The sequence below is a fragment of the Mastacembelus armatus genome, chromosome 9 (genome assembly GCF_900324485.2).
Source record: "Mastacembelus armatus chromosome 9, fMasArm1.2, whole genome shotgun sequence".
NCBI classification, from domain to species: Eukaryota; Metazoa; Chordata; class Actinopteri; order Synbranchiformes; family Mastacembelidae; genus Mastacembelus; species Mastacembelus armatus.
In genome coordinates this window covers 20,183,077-20,199,268 of record NC_046641.1, presented here as the reverse complement: position 1 = coordinate 20,199,268, position 16,192 = coordinate 20,183,077, and the positions used below count along the sequence as shown (strand labels likewise).

General features: G+C 38.9%; 1 protein-coding gene across 2 annotated transcripts; it reads right to left on the bottom strand.

Moving 5' to 3' along the window:
* Positions 1-431: 431 nt before the first annotated feature.
* On the bottom strand, positions 432-9,963 carry prlrb (prolactin receptor b). 2 transcript variants are annotated; one of them, XM_026322579.1, is made up of 10 exons: positions 9,837-9,941; positions 8,086-8,123; positions 7,778-7,934; positions 6,590-6,722; positions 5,183-5,352; positions 3,661-3,827; positions 2,089-2,230; positions 1,897-1,993; positions 1,734-1,803; positions 432-1,643 (listed from the first exon to the last, which is right to left on the bottom strand). In XM_026322579.1, exons 3-10 carry the CDS (start codon positions 7,863-7,865, stop codon positions 804-806), a joined length of 1,707 nt encoding a protein of 568 aa, XP_026178364.1. In that variant the 5' UTR covers positions 7,866-7,934; positions 8,086-8,123; positions 9,837-9,941; the 3' UTR covers positions 432-803. The 2 variants fall into 2 exon arrangements, with proteins under 2 accessions (XP_026178364.1, XP_026178363.1); XM_026322578.1 differs by lacking the exon at positions 8,086-8,123 and having other exon boundaries at positions 9,837-9,963.
* Between the last annotated feature and the right edge of the window lie 6,229 nt (positions 9,964-16,192).

The window sequence follows — 16,192 nt, the reverse complement described above, 5'->3', positions numbered from 1 at the left end:
TTAAAAACCAATCAAAATCATGTTGGTTCTAGAGGGGCAGCACAGTGGTTGGTGGTTAGCACTGTTGCCTCACAACAGCAAAGTTCCAAGAAGGTTCCTGGTTCGAAACCCAGCAGGACTTTTCTGTGTGGAGTTTACATGTTCTCCCTGTGCTTGTGTGGGTTTTCTCCAGGTACTCTGGTTTCCTCCCACAGTCCAAAAACATGTATGTCAGGTTGATTGGTGACTCTAAATTGCCCATAGGAGTGAGTGTGAGTGTGTGAGGTTGTTTGTCTCTATGTGGCCCTGTGATGGACTGGTGACCTGTCCATTCTGTGGGTAACATGAATGTTGGCACCAAATGTCATAATCCATTCCTTATTACTTGAGAGACTCCATCTAAAACCAGAAATATCCACATGCTGGTAGCACATGAGGTAAAAAAGACATCATCAAAGTAATTAAGCTTTATTGCCTGGGAACCATGAATGTCAAGACAAACTGTGAGCCTGTCATTTGGGCAGATTTCAAGTAGTTTCAGTGAAAAGGAAGAAGCTTTACTCTAGTGGCTGCAGTAGAGAGAAAAGGACCATCAATGTCACCAGAATTTATCCTCAAGAGACTCCTGAATATCTGTAGGAAGTAGATAACTCCAGTTTGACCCACAGATGTCAACCTCATGGTAGCGTGAGAGGAAACCTCAGGATATTATCAAAGTCAGTAGGATTCATCCTGTGCAGATTAGAAATGCCATGTCATGGTAATCCATCTGACAGTAACTAAATTCTAAAATGACTCCAGGCTTTACCTCTAAACAACAAATCCTAGAGACATTCGTCTTTTGTGCTGGGACACTGCATATGAAACATTGATGGTGGTGCAGGGACAGTATCTACATATCCGCTACCAATTACTTCTGTGCACATGGTAGTCGGTGTAGCCAAATAAGGCCTTATTGGTTTCGGATTGGTGCAGTCTGTGTAGTGGTCACCTTTCTCCCTACAGGAAGAATCAACTTGGATATTTTCTTTCTGCAGGATGACCATATTGTCACTGTTTACCTCTGTCACCCTGCTGTAGTCCTCTGGTATATCCTCCTGTTGTCTCTGAACGTCCATATAACCTGGGACATTTTTTGAAACAACAATGACAATATTGTGACCAATCACCTCTTGCACTGTGCTGTAGTCCACCACATTCACATCCTCATTGCTCTCATGTATCTGAATATCTACATAACTGCTGTTTGCGAGAGGTTGGACAGTTTTCTCAGCTGTACTGCTGTGATCTGGCAGACTCTGATCCATTGTTCCTTTGTTTACAGCATTTATACTTGAACACTGTAGTTTCCCAGTTAGCAGCTGGCATAGTTCCATGTTAGATAGATTCTCCTTTGAAAGAGAGTTATTGCTTTTCTCAAAGTTGTCTGTTTCTTCACTGCTCTCCTCTGCATTTGTTTTGCATTGGATTTCCAAGTCTAAGTGGTAGCCAAGAAAAAAAATTGAGCTTTTCTTCCTTTTTCGAGAATTGAAGGGGTCTGTCAGAAGTCCATCGTCATTGTCAGACACAACTAAATACTCCTCGATCAGGTCCTTACAGGCCACCGTAGGAGGAAAGTTCTGGTTGAAGATCAGGGCATTGACCACATCTTCAGATCGCCCACTCTAAAAAGGTTAGGCTTAATTCATTACATTGTTTCAGTGCCAAAATAAGTTTATGGATATGCTGCAAATACAATGCAGATGCAGTGTTACCTTGAGAAGTTTCTCATCAACTCCTTTTATCTTTGGACCAGGAACAGGGGGCAGAAGGCACTGCTGCACACTGAGTGACAAAACAGAACTGAGTCAGATCATCCTTTTTCATCTTGACTTTTATATAAAGTGATGCTTGTTTTTCTTAGTGGGAGATACATACAATTTCCTCTTCATCACCAAGATGCTCATTGTAGTCATAAATAAAATTGCAGAGAGGATGGAAACCAATATCCAAAACATGTTTTCATTCTGGAGAGCTGAACACAAAAGGATTTTTTATCTCATTAGTATTTACAACAATTGTCATGTTGTTGCAAAGCCAAACATGGAGGAAAGGGCTTCTGAGACTTACAGTTTGGGATTTTCACACTAGTAGAGTTGCTCCACTCACTCCAGAACCCGTGGTCTAGTCTACAACGCACCTGAACCACATACAGCACCCCAGGATTAATACTGTACATGGTGAATTGGGTTTGTCTACCTGATGTGTATTCCTAGGAAAAGAGAGCAAAACCCAAATCATCCAATGTTCCATTTATACCCATGCTAAGATCACGTTTGGATCTATCAGAAGTTGCAAATACAATAGTCATTTTTCCTGAACTGGTGTAAAGATAATCTATGCTTCTTTATTTCTATGTAATGAGCATGTACACAACCCTGTATTATTTTATCATAGAAAAACTAAAAGGCTTTAACCATCAGTTACTTTCATTAACAAAAGTTAAGTTATTTTACTTAATGATTGTTTAGTCAAATAAGTGTCAGAAAAGGGCCAGCATTATACCCCAAGGCTGAAGTGAATACATTCATGTTGCATTTGTTAATATTGAAGTGAACTGGTGGACGTGTTTACAGGACAGGAGGCAGCCCCTTATTGCCCTCTACTGGTTAACTACATAACAACTTGACTATGTGTTAATGTTTATATGACTTGAAAAAATTTTTCCATCCATTATACATACAGCTTATCCTGAAGAGGGCCACAGGGTTGATGGGGCTGAAGGTTTCAATTTGTCCCTGTTGCAATTCATATCAAAGCTTGATTTCTTTCTGGGCTCCAGTTAAAATCTCTCAATTTTAAAAACTGGCTTCATCACCCCATAATAGTCTGAAATCACTTGCTGCCAGTTAAATTTATAACCTATGTTAATATATTACTGATTACCTTCACATAAAAATTTGGCCAGGGCCTAAACTTGTGAACTTGTATTTTATTTTAGTAGATGCAGCCTCAGGCAGGGACCTCCTGGATGGTTCAAGGTCAGAAGTGCCTTTGCTGAGTAAACACCAGTGTCATTTAATAATGGACATACTGTAATTCCATTTACAGTTTGTTTCCAGACAACCCCTTATTTGAATTTTGTTTTTTTTGTTTTTGTTTTGTAAGAATAAGATCATGTCAAATTCGCTAATTTCAACCACATTTCCCCCTTTATGATGTGTTTTAGGGTGCCTTTAACAATACAACTCACAATTTTAATAGGACAATATGTTTGACAAAATGACAAACAGCCAAGGCCTTATTCTAGGATATGCAGTTTATTATCATGGAAGAGTAAGAAAACTAGCAAATATTCACATTTTGGAAACTCGAGCCTCATAATGTATTGCATATTTGCTAATAACAGATTTAGCAAGACTGTTGCAGGAATTTTTCAATTGTGATAAACTTTAAACCAGATACCTGGTTTAGCTATAAAACATGACTTGAAATTTAGTGTTGTGTTTAGTGTTGGTGCAAAGCTGGTTACATGCAGATCTCAAACTGCACATGCTGTTCTGTTCTGCACAAAACCAGCACTACATACAGCAGTTTTTCAGTTAACTATTTGTTTTGGGAAGGAAATAATATTTGACCCCACTCAGTTTATGTGAAAAAGATCATTCTTCAGGAATTCAGTTTTGAACATTTGACACTTACCCTCCACTCGTCGCTATTTTCTTGTTTTACTCTTAATTCATATTTAATGGTCACCCAGCCGGACTTGGTGTCTATGTTATAGGGAGGCTCCCATCTTACATCGAGACATAGACTGTCCTCTTTGTCCTCCACCAGCAGTGTAACATTTTCAGGAGGGTTAGGCTTCACTGTCAAACAAAGAACAAGACTTAAGAGTCTAGAGCCACACCAGAGCCTCTGTGAGGCCGTACATAGGCACAGTTTTTGAGGTACAGTGTTTTCCATGTTTAGCATGTTAGTTTAGTGTGTTAAGCATGACAACATTTGCTATCTAGTGCTAAAAGCCATTTCCATTTGTGGCTGATGGGAATGCCATTAGTTACATTTGCAGAAAAACCTAAGCATTGGACATAGTTATGACATGATGGCACTAACTGACAAGTCCTGATGGGGGCATGAATGTTTGTACCATATTTCATATCAAACCGTTTAATATTTGAGATATTCCAGCAGATATGTAAAAACTGACCTGTTGGTGCAGCTAGAGCAAAGATCATAGGGTCACCAAAGTCGTTAGGATTCATATTTAGTGACCATAAATATCTGTCTTTCTGTTGCTAAAATATTTTGGTGGGGGTCAAAGTGGAGCACTGACCATCAGACAAGCATTCCCAGCCACAGAGCCATGCCACAATTATGGCTAAAACCATAATCCCTGAGGGGATTTGCAGCAGCCAAATGCAGTAACCTGCATATTGGTACCTTACTCATGTGGGCTTATGAAGTTAGTACTAAAACACCCAAGAATCTAGAGAATTACAAGAGACCACAAAACGTATGAAATGTCTCATTTCACTAATAGAAATTGAAAACGATCTATAGTAAGTTTAGATCCCTGTGACAAAATCTAATACAATTAAACTACTTTTTTTTCTTTTTTTTTTACATGGGGCAGGACTTTGCTCCAAATGTATTGTTAGTATGTGAATGGAGATCACATACGCTGTCTGCATAACCAAATAAAACATGTAATTCGATCCGAGTTAAACAGCAGGCACAAACCAGTTCCGCCTCGTTCTGTTTTCAGTTTTGCTTCATGTCTGTCAGTCAGTACTTTTCCATTCCTTACTAAGCTCCAATAAATCGACCACTAAATCAGAGCTGATAGTTTTCTATTGTGTTGCTCTAATGGATTACACAGATTGGGTAATAGATAGTAATTGAAGTGTATCAATCATAGCATGACAAATGCACTGTTGAGTTAAGCGAAATTAGGGTATTCTTCATAATTGTAAATAATTTCTAGAGAGTTTTAAAATTTTGAGTGGAAGTTAAACAGTCCCTGAAAATCCTTATTATATCCATTGTGGTTCAGTGTTCAGTCAAACAACAACAGCTTAAAGGATAAAGTCCAAAGGAGGTCACAAATTTTTATAGTCCTTGTACAGAAGTAGCACCGACAGCACAGACAGCATGTTCTCTGTCAATGTTAGAGACGTAAATACATTAATTACATCTTTTTTCTTTGGGACTAACGACTTACCGATTTCCATCACGTCTACGGTAAGAGGGTCTGAGGTGGTGTTACCAAGGGCATTAGTGGCCACCACTATCAGGTAGTACTCAACCCAGATGGAAGTGTGGCTCTTGTTAAAGAAACAGGAGTTCCTCCCTCTGGAGCGGTAGTCAGGACACTCGTGTGTTCCCTCCAAACTGTATATAGACAAACACAACCTTTACTGGCCAGGATGTGGGTGAACACTCCTCGGGGCATTTTGCTGACATACGTATACAACAAAGCTACCACTTAAAACTGCTGTGGGTAGTGAATACATGTCAGCACTCAATAAACAGGGGCAGAGTTCTGCTGATGCTGGTTTTATACTAATAATCAAAGATGAATTAGATATGTCTGTGTGCTTTCTTCACTAGCCACTGCAACATAGTTTCAAATCTCATCTTCTAAAAAACTAAGGCTTATTTTATGATACAGTTATAACCCAAAGTTGTAAACCTAACTACACTGAAACCTTGAATCCTTTAATTTCAACATTAAAAATGTTAAACCTGACTTTTCATGTATTAAGGCTAAGAGTCACATCTGGATCTGTGAAGCTCTACATATGTACAGCTAAATGCTAACATAACCCTGCTAGTATGCTTGTGTTATAATGCTAAGATGAGATAAGGTGTTAAATTCAGGTAATCTTGTAGTGAAAGTAAAAAGTACTGTATAATAAAAGCAGTTGGCGATAGTCCAGTTCATGTTACTCATCTGCCATTGGCTAAGGTGTTGTAGAGCCTGATGGCAGTGGGGATGAAGGATCTCTGAACAAACTAAATGTCAGCATTACTGATCAAGTCAGGTAATCACCAGCATCATTAGGTTTCATCCTCTGGGGACCAGGACTGTGTGTGTGAAAAGCTGTTTTAATTTCTACAGTAACTGTTGATATATTTTAGTCTGGACCAAAGAAATGCACCAACTATGCAACGCTGCCATCCTTGAAAAGTCTTAAGTCAAGTCAAGAGGTTTTTATTGTCATTTCAACCATACATAGCTGTTGCAATACACAGTGAAATGAGACAATGTTTCTCCAGGACCATGGTGCTACATAAACAACCAGCACTGGCATTTTGCCTTCAGGCCAGGACAAGTGAGGGTCAGGGAAGTGAAGTGTTTGAAGTCGGCAGGTTTACCTGCACAGCAACAAAGATTTGTGCTCAGCTGACTGAGCACGAGTCTGTGAACAAGGGAGACGGTAGTTTTCCATTCACTTGCCTTCTGCACTACACTACACCCATAACTCAACAAGTCTTACTTTTTTGCTCTCAAGAGTGCTTTGATCTGAATTTTCCTTGTATCTCTCCTATGACGTGTTGAATGAAGGTAAACTGCGCTAAACCTCCTCAAAATGATTATTAAAGAAAGCTTATTGATTGGACTGACCGTTCTCTCTCATAGTAAAAACGATGCGTGGTTGGCAGTCCTCCGTCAGAGCCTGGGTCCCACCAACAGGTAAACGTCTCCTTCTCAGGGGACCTGCAGCCGAGCAGGACTGGTTTCCCTGGTAGAGACATGCCTGGCAACACATGTGACAAACAAGCATCAGCACCCACTTCCCAATTTAGCACTAATACAATTAAAAAAAGAGAACCTTGGCATAGTACAACAAAGATGTTTAAATTTTAAAGGGCTTGTTCACTCAAATTACGTAAGAAAATCCCTCTTAACCTTCTGCAGTAACCAGCCATGCAGATACTTTTGGTTGCTCAGGTTTTACAATGTGTGTCTCTATATTCCTTCCACCACCACAGGCCAGTGAAGTTAAATTAAATTGTGCTAACAGCAGTGAAAACATATGCTTGAAAATTTTCCAATCTAATTTCCATAGTTTTCAGGATTTCAGTTTTCAGTTTGGAGTTATCCATCTGTCCACTTGCTGAGAAAGGATGTACCAGCCATGTGGGTGATACTGTATCTATGTATGTTTATGACTCACAAGGAACTTCTCTACTTCCCTGCACTCCCTTTTATTCCTCTTGTCTCTGTAGGTTTATGAAGCTGATTCATAAAACCAAAGTTTGTGTCATATTTTCAATTCCTACAAAAACCAAAGTGTACAAATGACATTTCACTGTTTGATGGTCGGTTTTGTGCCGCACTCTTTCTGTGTAAGATTTGATTTAGTGGGCTCTTTGAAGTCTTTGCTGAATTGCCTACAAAAAAAAAAAACACCCATGGAGTAAGTTGTCACATTTTGCTGATCATATATACCCTCAATTTACATTTCAGCGCTGCTATAGCTGAATTGACAATAGAAAATGGACAACATATAACACCTGTAAGCTTTGTTTTTATTATGGTAGTATTTAGGGTATTCATATACATGTTTTCAATTTTATATGTTTGCAATTAAGTTTCATTTGAGTTATCTGGGAGAGAAGAGAAAGAGAATTGAAAAAAAAATTAAGTGAATTTTTTTCAATGCTGTAAACATATAGATATTAAAAAAAACAAGACAAATAAAAAAAAAGTTTCTGCAAGTATTTTGATTTGTTTAGTTTAGTTTCTTTAGCATTGTGAGTAAAACACCTTTAACATCATGTTGCTATTAGACAAGGCCTTTAAACTTACTGTTACTCTTCACAGCTGCCAACAGTGTGAGCAGTGCCAAGCTAAGATCTCGCCTCATCCTGGCACCGACTGTCATGTTACGCTCCATAACAACGAAATGACATCATCAGTCAATGAGGAGATGTAAGCCCATGCCTTAACTGTGTCTTGTTTTTACCTAAAACAAGAGCATATGAAGGAATAAACAAGCAAACCAATAATTGTTTGTACGTGTTTTAACTGACACAGAGGCCATTTGTAGTCCTCACATGCCACCGAAACATGATGTACTGTTGAAAAGGTAGAGATTTTACATGGAAGTTACTGACCATAACATACAGTACATCTTTTACATCAGAGAAGGGAACTGCAATGTCAAACAATATGCATGGGTTATAATTTAACAAAGACAGGTCAAAGGTAAAGAACTGTACTGGAGCGGCTGCTTTCAAAAAGAAACTGAATACCTCAACAGCTGTAGTCTGCCAACTATGCTATGTTCTGTGGTATTGGATTAAATCTAATTTTAAAAGTTTAGTAATGATATTCAGTCATAAATGGTGATTGCTAGAAATAGATCCTTCTACAGGTTTAGCTCATCTGACTGCTCTTTGACATTACCCCAAATGGATCATTTTTATGTACTACTTCCTTATTGATGAGTGATTCATTACATTGAAATCTACTCACTCAGATAAACACATATACACAGACTGTGCACAGGTTTCTGAAACACCAGCATACATGTTGGAAATGCAAGTCAAAATAACAACATCCCTGGCTATAGCCTTTTTATTTGCCTCCAAGTCCTATGCTGTTTGTTTGCTCAATTGCTTTGTTTATTACATGACTTTTCATACATTTACTGGAGGCTGACTAGTTCAGAGCCAATGCTCTGCAGACTTATACTCCTGGGTTCCACCTCCAAAATAGTTTTTTTCATTTCAACACAATTAAACACTTGATGCACTCAGTCACCTGAGGAGCTGTGGGAATGCTTCCTTCACTGGCTGCCAGTTAGTAATTTAAGGAATGCCACAAAGTAGTTATAACTTTTCACTTATTTTTATTATTGTTATATGCAGTAACCACAGTAACAACAAACTAAGTTTCATTCTGCAGCACCTGCTCCAACAAGTTTTAACAGACTCACTTGAGCAAGGTGGTATCTCAATAAAGCTTTTAATACTAAGAAAAATCCATCCATCCATCCATCCATCATCTATACCGGCTTATTCCTGATTAGGGTGCTGGAGCCTATCCCAGCTCTCTTTGGGTGAAAGGCAGGGGTACACCCTGGACAGGTCACCAGTCCATCACAGGGCCACATAGAGACAAACAACCTCACACACTCACACTCACTCCTATGGGCAATTTAGAGTCACCAATCAACCTGACATACATGTTTTTGGACTGTGGGAGGAAACCAGAGGACCTGGAGAAAACCCACACAATCACAGGGAGAACATGTAAACTCCACACAGAAAGGCCCCTGATGGGTTTCAAACAAGGAACCTTCCTGGAACTTTGCTAACCACCAAGTCACTGTGCTGCCCTAAGAAAAATCATTACCATTAATTTTCCCAACATCATAAAGAAAGTAGTAGTCAATGTAAATATTGTGATTCTGAAGTGAGTCACTACGATAAAAGAATATATCCAAATTTCCTGCAAAAATTGCATCGGCAAGTACAGCACATACCAACACTCTTTTTAATAGAAGCTATTAGTATAAATAATAATTTACAATATTTATGTAGTCATCTAACAAATAAACCCCAGTTTCCCATGTAGGTGTTTCTATTACAGATTGTTTAAATTGTGGAGAAAATACAGGAAAATATACAATAACAATATGCCCCCACAAAAACAAGTTAGAGGCTAAACAACCATTTAAAAAACAAGTTACTCAAAGATTGTGAGCTTGCTCAATGCATATCATTACACTGTATTCCACTACATTACACTACGCAGGCCTATGTGCTAATGTTGTGCCTACTCTATGTACACTAACCTGCACTGACGGACCCATCAACATGTAGCCCAAATAAAGGTTAACGCAGCTCTGGCGTGCACTCACCAATTCAGGATCTTTGTAACTGCACTACATTTAACTGATGCTGACACAAAGATAGAGGAGAAAACAGCCTTCTTCTGTCATGACATTACCGTCAGCGAGCTCAACTGTTGCGTGCGACACCTCAGGTATGAAACGATATAAGCAGCTACCTCTGTCATGAGGGGAGGGGTTAGTTGTCGTCACGCCTTGCCTACCTGAGCACAGCCAGAGATCGCAGTGGGATGAAACGTCTCACTCTGGCATGATTTCGTTTTCACAACATCTAAACCATGACTTGCTTATAGTGCGTGTTACTCTGCTGCCACATATGTCTTATTTGATTTATATTCCAATGGTATATATTAGTGGACATTGAGGAATTATATTGCTATCCAGCTGGCACCGACAGCTGATGTTTGTTACCATTAATCAAATATTTTAGGCTCTAAGTGATTTATTAATGGTTAAGATCAGCACAACCTATAACTGCTAAAAAAAAACCTCAAGGCCACATTATTATTATGGAAAAGGGGATTTATTCAGACAGCAGAATGGGAACTTCTTACATAAACGATTCATTACTACTGTTCTCTCTGCAAAATATCGTACAATTAGTTTTTGCTTTACTTAACGATATAAACATTTGCCTGCAGTGGTTCATCTCGTTGTAGAAAGAATCTTTGGCACAACCGAGACAGCACAAGGTGTTTTCTGTATCAGTTTCTTCCAGGAAGTATTGCTTTGTCTTCAGGTGTAAGACAGGAAGGAAAGACAGTTGACAGAAGGAAAAGGCGTGCAGATCGAAACTGATTCAGACTGTGGGCCTAAGCTATAGAAAACCACAACAATATTGAAATGTATGCTATTAAGAAAAAAACAAAACAGCATTTCTGAGTGTGTTCAGAGCTGGGGATTTAAATCTTACAGTCGTGTAAGCATTCATAGACCTTTAATTGAAGTCTTTTCATGGGATTACACAGATGTGCTTTGCTTTGAGTGTCCACAGCCACTGTGAGCACACAGGATGAAGCTGTGTGTAGCCAATGAGCAGAATTTAAAAGGTACTTCTGCAAGTGAAGCAGCACTTCAGTGGGGCACAGAGGTCAATGCTTAGTTTCAGTTGAATTTATTTACTTTCTGATATAGCCATTAATAGGACACATTTACAGTATGAGACCACAACCACATCATCAGGGGGAGAGGGCAGTATATAACCCAGACAAAACATTAAAGCATGCTGGATCTGATCTGTCAGTTTTATGGAGGATTCAGTATAAAACAGTAAAGAAAGTGTGATGCATTGATTAGTTTCCCCACAGATACACTAGATAAATGAAACAGCTCCTCATGTATGAAAGCTGAATCACAGTCCCACCTCAGCTGACTTTTATGTGCCACAAATGGTAGAAACCAATGGGATGATTCAGTCTGTCTGATCCTGAATGTGAAAATGTGATGAAGTCTAGAGTAGTAAGAAAGGCACCACTTTGACCCTCTCCATCGCTCAGCAAAACATCATCAGAAATCTTGAAACAATTTCCTTACTCTGATCTTCCAGATTAGAGATATCTACAAATATGTCAGACAACAAGAAGTGTTTAACATCTCTAAGCTACGGGTGAAGAAGTGATTTTGATGGGAAACCAGATTTAAACTGTCGTTGGCTAAAAGAGTTATACTTGTTGATGTAGAGAAGAGGAGATAGACACTATCTTCTCTTCAGGGCTAAAATACAGATTGCTGCTATAGATTGATGTGCAGAGTGTTGAAAACAATATACAAAACCGCTGAAACCAATTTAACAACAAAAAATCTCGAGGCTATTGGTAAAGTAGAGCCAAATGAATGTGTGGGTGGTGTTTATACAGTGCAAATGGGTGTCATTTTATTAAAAGCATTTGATTTGTCTGCCATTTGAGTTAAACTGAAAACACAGGCCAGTGTTATTGTTCTTTGTGCAAATATAACTGATATAAACAAATAGCTCTTTTCTCATTTAATCAGCAAATTGTTTGGTCTAAACTTAATCAGGAAAGTCCTCAGACAAAGAATGTGATCTGTAGTAAGTTTAGATCCCTGTGACATGGGGCAGGACTTTGCTCCAAATGGATTATTAGTGCGTGCATGGAGATCACATACGCTGTCTGCATAACCAAATAAAAGGTGTGACATTTGATCTGAGGCTGTACACATGTTAAGTAGCAGGCACCAACCAGTTCCACCTCATTCTGTATTCAGTTTTGCTTCATGTCTGTCACTCAGTACTTTTCCATTCCTTACTGAGCTCAAGAAGGCTGCATGATAAAACTGTGCCAGTCATTATCTGAATCAGGATACACCGATCTAGTAGGAGTCAATAAAGTGTAAATGGTCTACAGAATAAAGTCCAAAAGGAGGTCACTACGTTACAGTAAGTACTACAGTGCAGAGTCAGACCCACAGAAAACATACTCTACATTTGCTTCAGAAACTAGAAGAAACTTTAAAAACAACAAAAAGATTCTTAATATGAAGAATGTTGCTCAACTGAAATCATTGGAAGAAACAGCATACCAGTTTTCATCCCACACATTTTAAATTGCTCTAACACTGGTTTAATTGAGATCATTGATTCTGATTGGTTGGACTAATTGGTTCATTCATTTAATCTAAATCTCAGCCTATTTCTTTGGGAGCATTATCACCATAAAGTGACATTCCCATGGGCTTTAGAATCCACCACTGTCAGGTAATACTCAGTCTAGAAACAGGAGCTGTAGTCTGGACACCAGTGTTCCTGCCAAATTGTACATAAACAAATGAGAGCTTTACTGACCAGGCCATGAAGAGTCCTCAGAGGACCTTGGGTGCACTGATAGTGCTAATAGTGGTGACTATCAGTGGCTTAATACACAGATGTGAACCAGGTGTGTGCACATGGTTTCTTCACTGACCACTTCAAGGTTTTATAAATCTGTCAACAAATAAAAAAGCCCCACATGTATCTGTGGAATTACAAATAAGTAACTATCTTAGTGTTACAGTATTACAGTAACTATTAATGTTTACTGACGATTTTGCAGATTTATTGCCTGTGTTTTTCACAAAGCTCAATACAAAAGAACAGCACCCATAACCACACGAACTATACACAACAAAATGGGGACAATTGAAGCCTCAAAACCAAAGACATATACATTTAGATTCTGCATTAGCTGCTGCTTTCTATTACAGCAATACCTCACAGCTAAGATTAATACTAAGATAAATCTTGGTAATTACTGAAGCAGTAATTGTTATTGTACTGTAAAATGCTGCCTTAATAGATTGTTATATATCATTTTAAACAGTAATAAAAATACATAATTACCACAAAGATGAAATATCGAATACACTGTTGGCGGGCTATAGCGTACAGTCAACTTAAATACAATTTTCATATACAGTGTACAGTGTATTGGGAGTGGTGTGCAATTTTAATATTTGCACATTCTGATAAGTCTTACAGCTGTGTACGCAACACTTTGCCAGCTGCATCTATACAGATGGTTTGCATAATTTAACCATAAAAGGATCACTCCTTCTAATTAACATGTTGTCAGTCCAATCCTGTCACAGTCTTCTAGTCCGCAGACAAATGAGCAGTCACATGGCTCAGCGCTCTTACTCATCTGTGTTACTTTCCATACATGTCTTTCATGTTTAACAACCAATACGAAAAAGTCCACAACAGAAAAATTAAATGTTGTGCATTTCTGCTTTTGTCAATTCAGCCATGTACTGTAGGTTGTGGTACAAGACTGCTCCCATGTAGTATTAATACACGGCCACGAGCTACTGTCCTGTCACAGTGCTGACATCTGCTGACAACTGCCCATACATGTAGCTCAGCATCCTTTCTCCTTGGTGCTATTGTTCATGCCTGTCTTTTAGCTGTATCCTTTGGCAACCTATATGCAAAAAAGGAACGGGAAAAACAGTATCATTATGCAATTTTGCTTTTGATAATGTTTCAATTCAGACACAATTCAGATTAAAAGTTACTGAATATCAACTTAAAGTTTTAAATTGTGGCATTTTGTCCTGTTGACAGGGTGACTGTGGGCCACACAAATGAGGTGTCTGAAGTCTGCAGATTTGCTTGCATAGCAACAAAGATTTGTACTCACCTGATGGAGCACAAGTGTGTGAACAAGATAGCTGGTAGTTTTCCAGTCATTTGTCTACTAGATCTGGGTTTCACCTGTGTGCCCTGTCATGGGTGCAGTAAAAATGTCTGGGAGCATATTGCTACATTTAACACACATTATTGTTTTATACTGTGTTTGGGATTTGACTGTGTACAGAAGATTAAGCAAATCAGCCCACTGACATACCAAGAGCACAGGCACAGTGGTCACCTTTGCCACTTTTTAAAAAATGGTTTTGCAATTTCTCTGAAACCCTTTTTAGACCCTGGTTCCTCCAGTGGAGATGCAATTAGGAGAACAGAGTTCTTAAAAAGGATCTTGTTCCTCAGGGAAGGTTCCTGTGGTGGTGACAGGCTTGGGTCACACCAATAGGCAAACGTCTCCTTCTCGAGGGATCTGCAGCCAAGCAGGACTGGTTTCCCTGGTGGAGAAATGCCTGGCAACACATTTGACAAACAAGCATCAGCTCTCAACCGCTAATTTATCACTAATGCAATAAAACAGTAAAAGTGGCACTGGGAATGGGCCAAAAGGAGACAGGAGCAATGTCTGTGGGTCCTCTTCCACTGTCACTGAATAATATAATCAGTAGTAATGTTTATACACACAGTATTCAAATTAACAAAAGTATGCACACTGAACATCAACACATCAGAACATTTGTTCAAGATTTGTCATTTTAAACCTTGTATCACTACAGTTGTGTTTGTTTATTTTAGTTTTCTTTTTCTTCTTTGTAAAGTTCTCTGTAAACTGTCTAACAGAGTGTCCCAGATACCTTTCATAATCAACAAGCTGTGGACAGTTTTTGGGGGGTATCTTTCATTAAATGTGTGTATTATCTAGAATAACACAGTATCCACAGTTATTGAAATGTATGTAAAGTTTTAAATGTATGTCTTCAATGATTTGAGCATCACAGGCAAAATATTATTCACCTCTACTGCAGTAGAGAGCAGGAAGAAAACCTAGACATGTGAAGTCAAAACTGTGTCTATAGGTCTAGATACCAATAGATGCACAACTGTGTTTCTGTTTGTTTGTATGCATTTTGAATAAACTGACATTTTAAACAACATGTTAATAACCGAAGATAATGGTATTCAAATGTTTCAACTTGCTCTGGAGCTCAGCTCCACAGGTGCAGACAGCAGCCGAAGTGACACAAACTGTCATGCAGTGAAGGCCTAGCTTGAAAAAGGAAGTCACCTCACCAGCAGACTGCTGTGATTAATAACAGTGGTTAAGTTGTTTTACCTAAAAAAGGGAGATAAGAACAAAAAACAACAAGCACAACCAGTAATTATTTGTTCATGCTTTAACCACCTATAGTAATGATGGGATCAAACCTTAACTAGGTTAATAATTATTTTCAATATCAATGCATTGATAGATAGATTAGTGTATAAAATGTAAAAAATAATTTGACTGTTACCATTATTATTATTAGGAGACGGTGGGGGTCCAAGGTGAAGCAGGATATGTCTCCCAAACGCGGACTTTCAGGGTCTTATGGATGCTGTGGGAAAATTTAGAAGCTGAAGAAATTACCATGGAGGATGTTACAGGTTGGAAGGTCAGCAAGTCTCCCACACAGACCACTGGGTCAGGCCTCTGTCAGAGGATCTGTACAACCTTAAACCACATGAAGAATTTCTGTTCGGCTTCTTGTGGTATGTTTAAGCAAAACCATGACCATTAGGACGCATCCTGAGAGACACCACTTTCCACAGCCAGTACCACATGAACCTGAGCTCTCGGCACAATTCAGTGTAACTAGTCCATGATAAATTCTCTTTGGTGACGCTATTTCCCGAGTAAGCGATTTCACTTCCTGTTGTTGTGTTGTGTGTTTCTGTACTGCTTGTTTACAGATTACCTCTAGTTGAACACACCTGAAAACTAACTAAATTCTTTGAACAACTTATAAATCGTTACAAATAGTAACTGTACTAGTCAAGTACCGTATTTGTGCTCCAGTACTTCTTGTTATTTTCAGACTTAGCGTTAACTTGTTACTTCTGGCTTGTTAGCCTACCAGTTAGCTCAGCTAGCTGCTAGCATGGCCTCTTCGTGTCTCTCCTGCTGGGTGTACCACCTGTTTAGTTATTCCTCTGCCTCCTTTGGTCACAATCAGACCTGTAATAAGTGGAAGCTTCGGGTAGCTTTGGAGGCGAGGGCACCATCGAACAAAAGCCAGCTAGCCCA

Bases quoted from the DNA above. Each gene is read 5' to 3' on its own strand.
- prlrb (XM_026322578.1), bottom strand. From the start codon at position 7,865: ATGGAGCGTAACATGACAGTCGGTGCCAGGATGAGGCGAGATCTTAGC. The intron at 1,994-2,088 runs GTAAGTCTCAGA...TTTTGTGTTCAG, and splicing joins TAGTGTGAAAATCCCAAACT to CTCTCCAGAATGAAAACATG. The intron at 1,644-1,733 runs GTAACACTGCAT...TAACCTTTTTAG, and splicing joins TTGATGAGAAACTTCTCAAG to AGTGGGCGATCTGAAGATGT.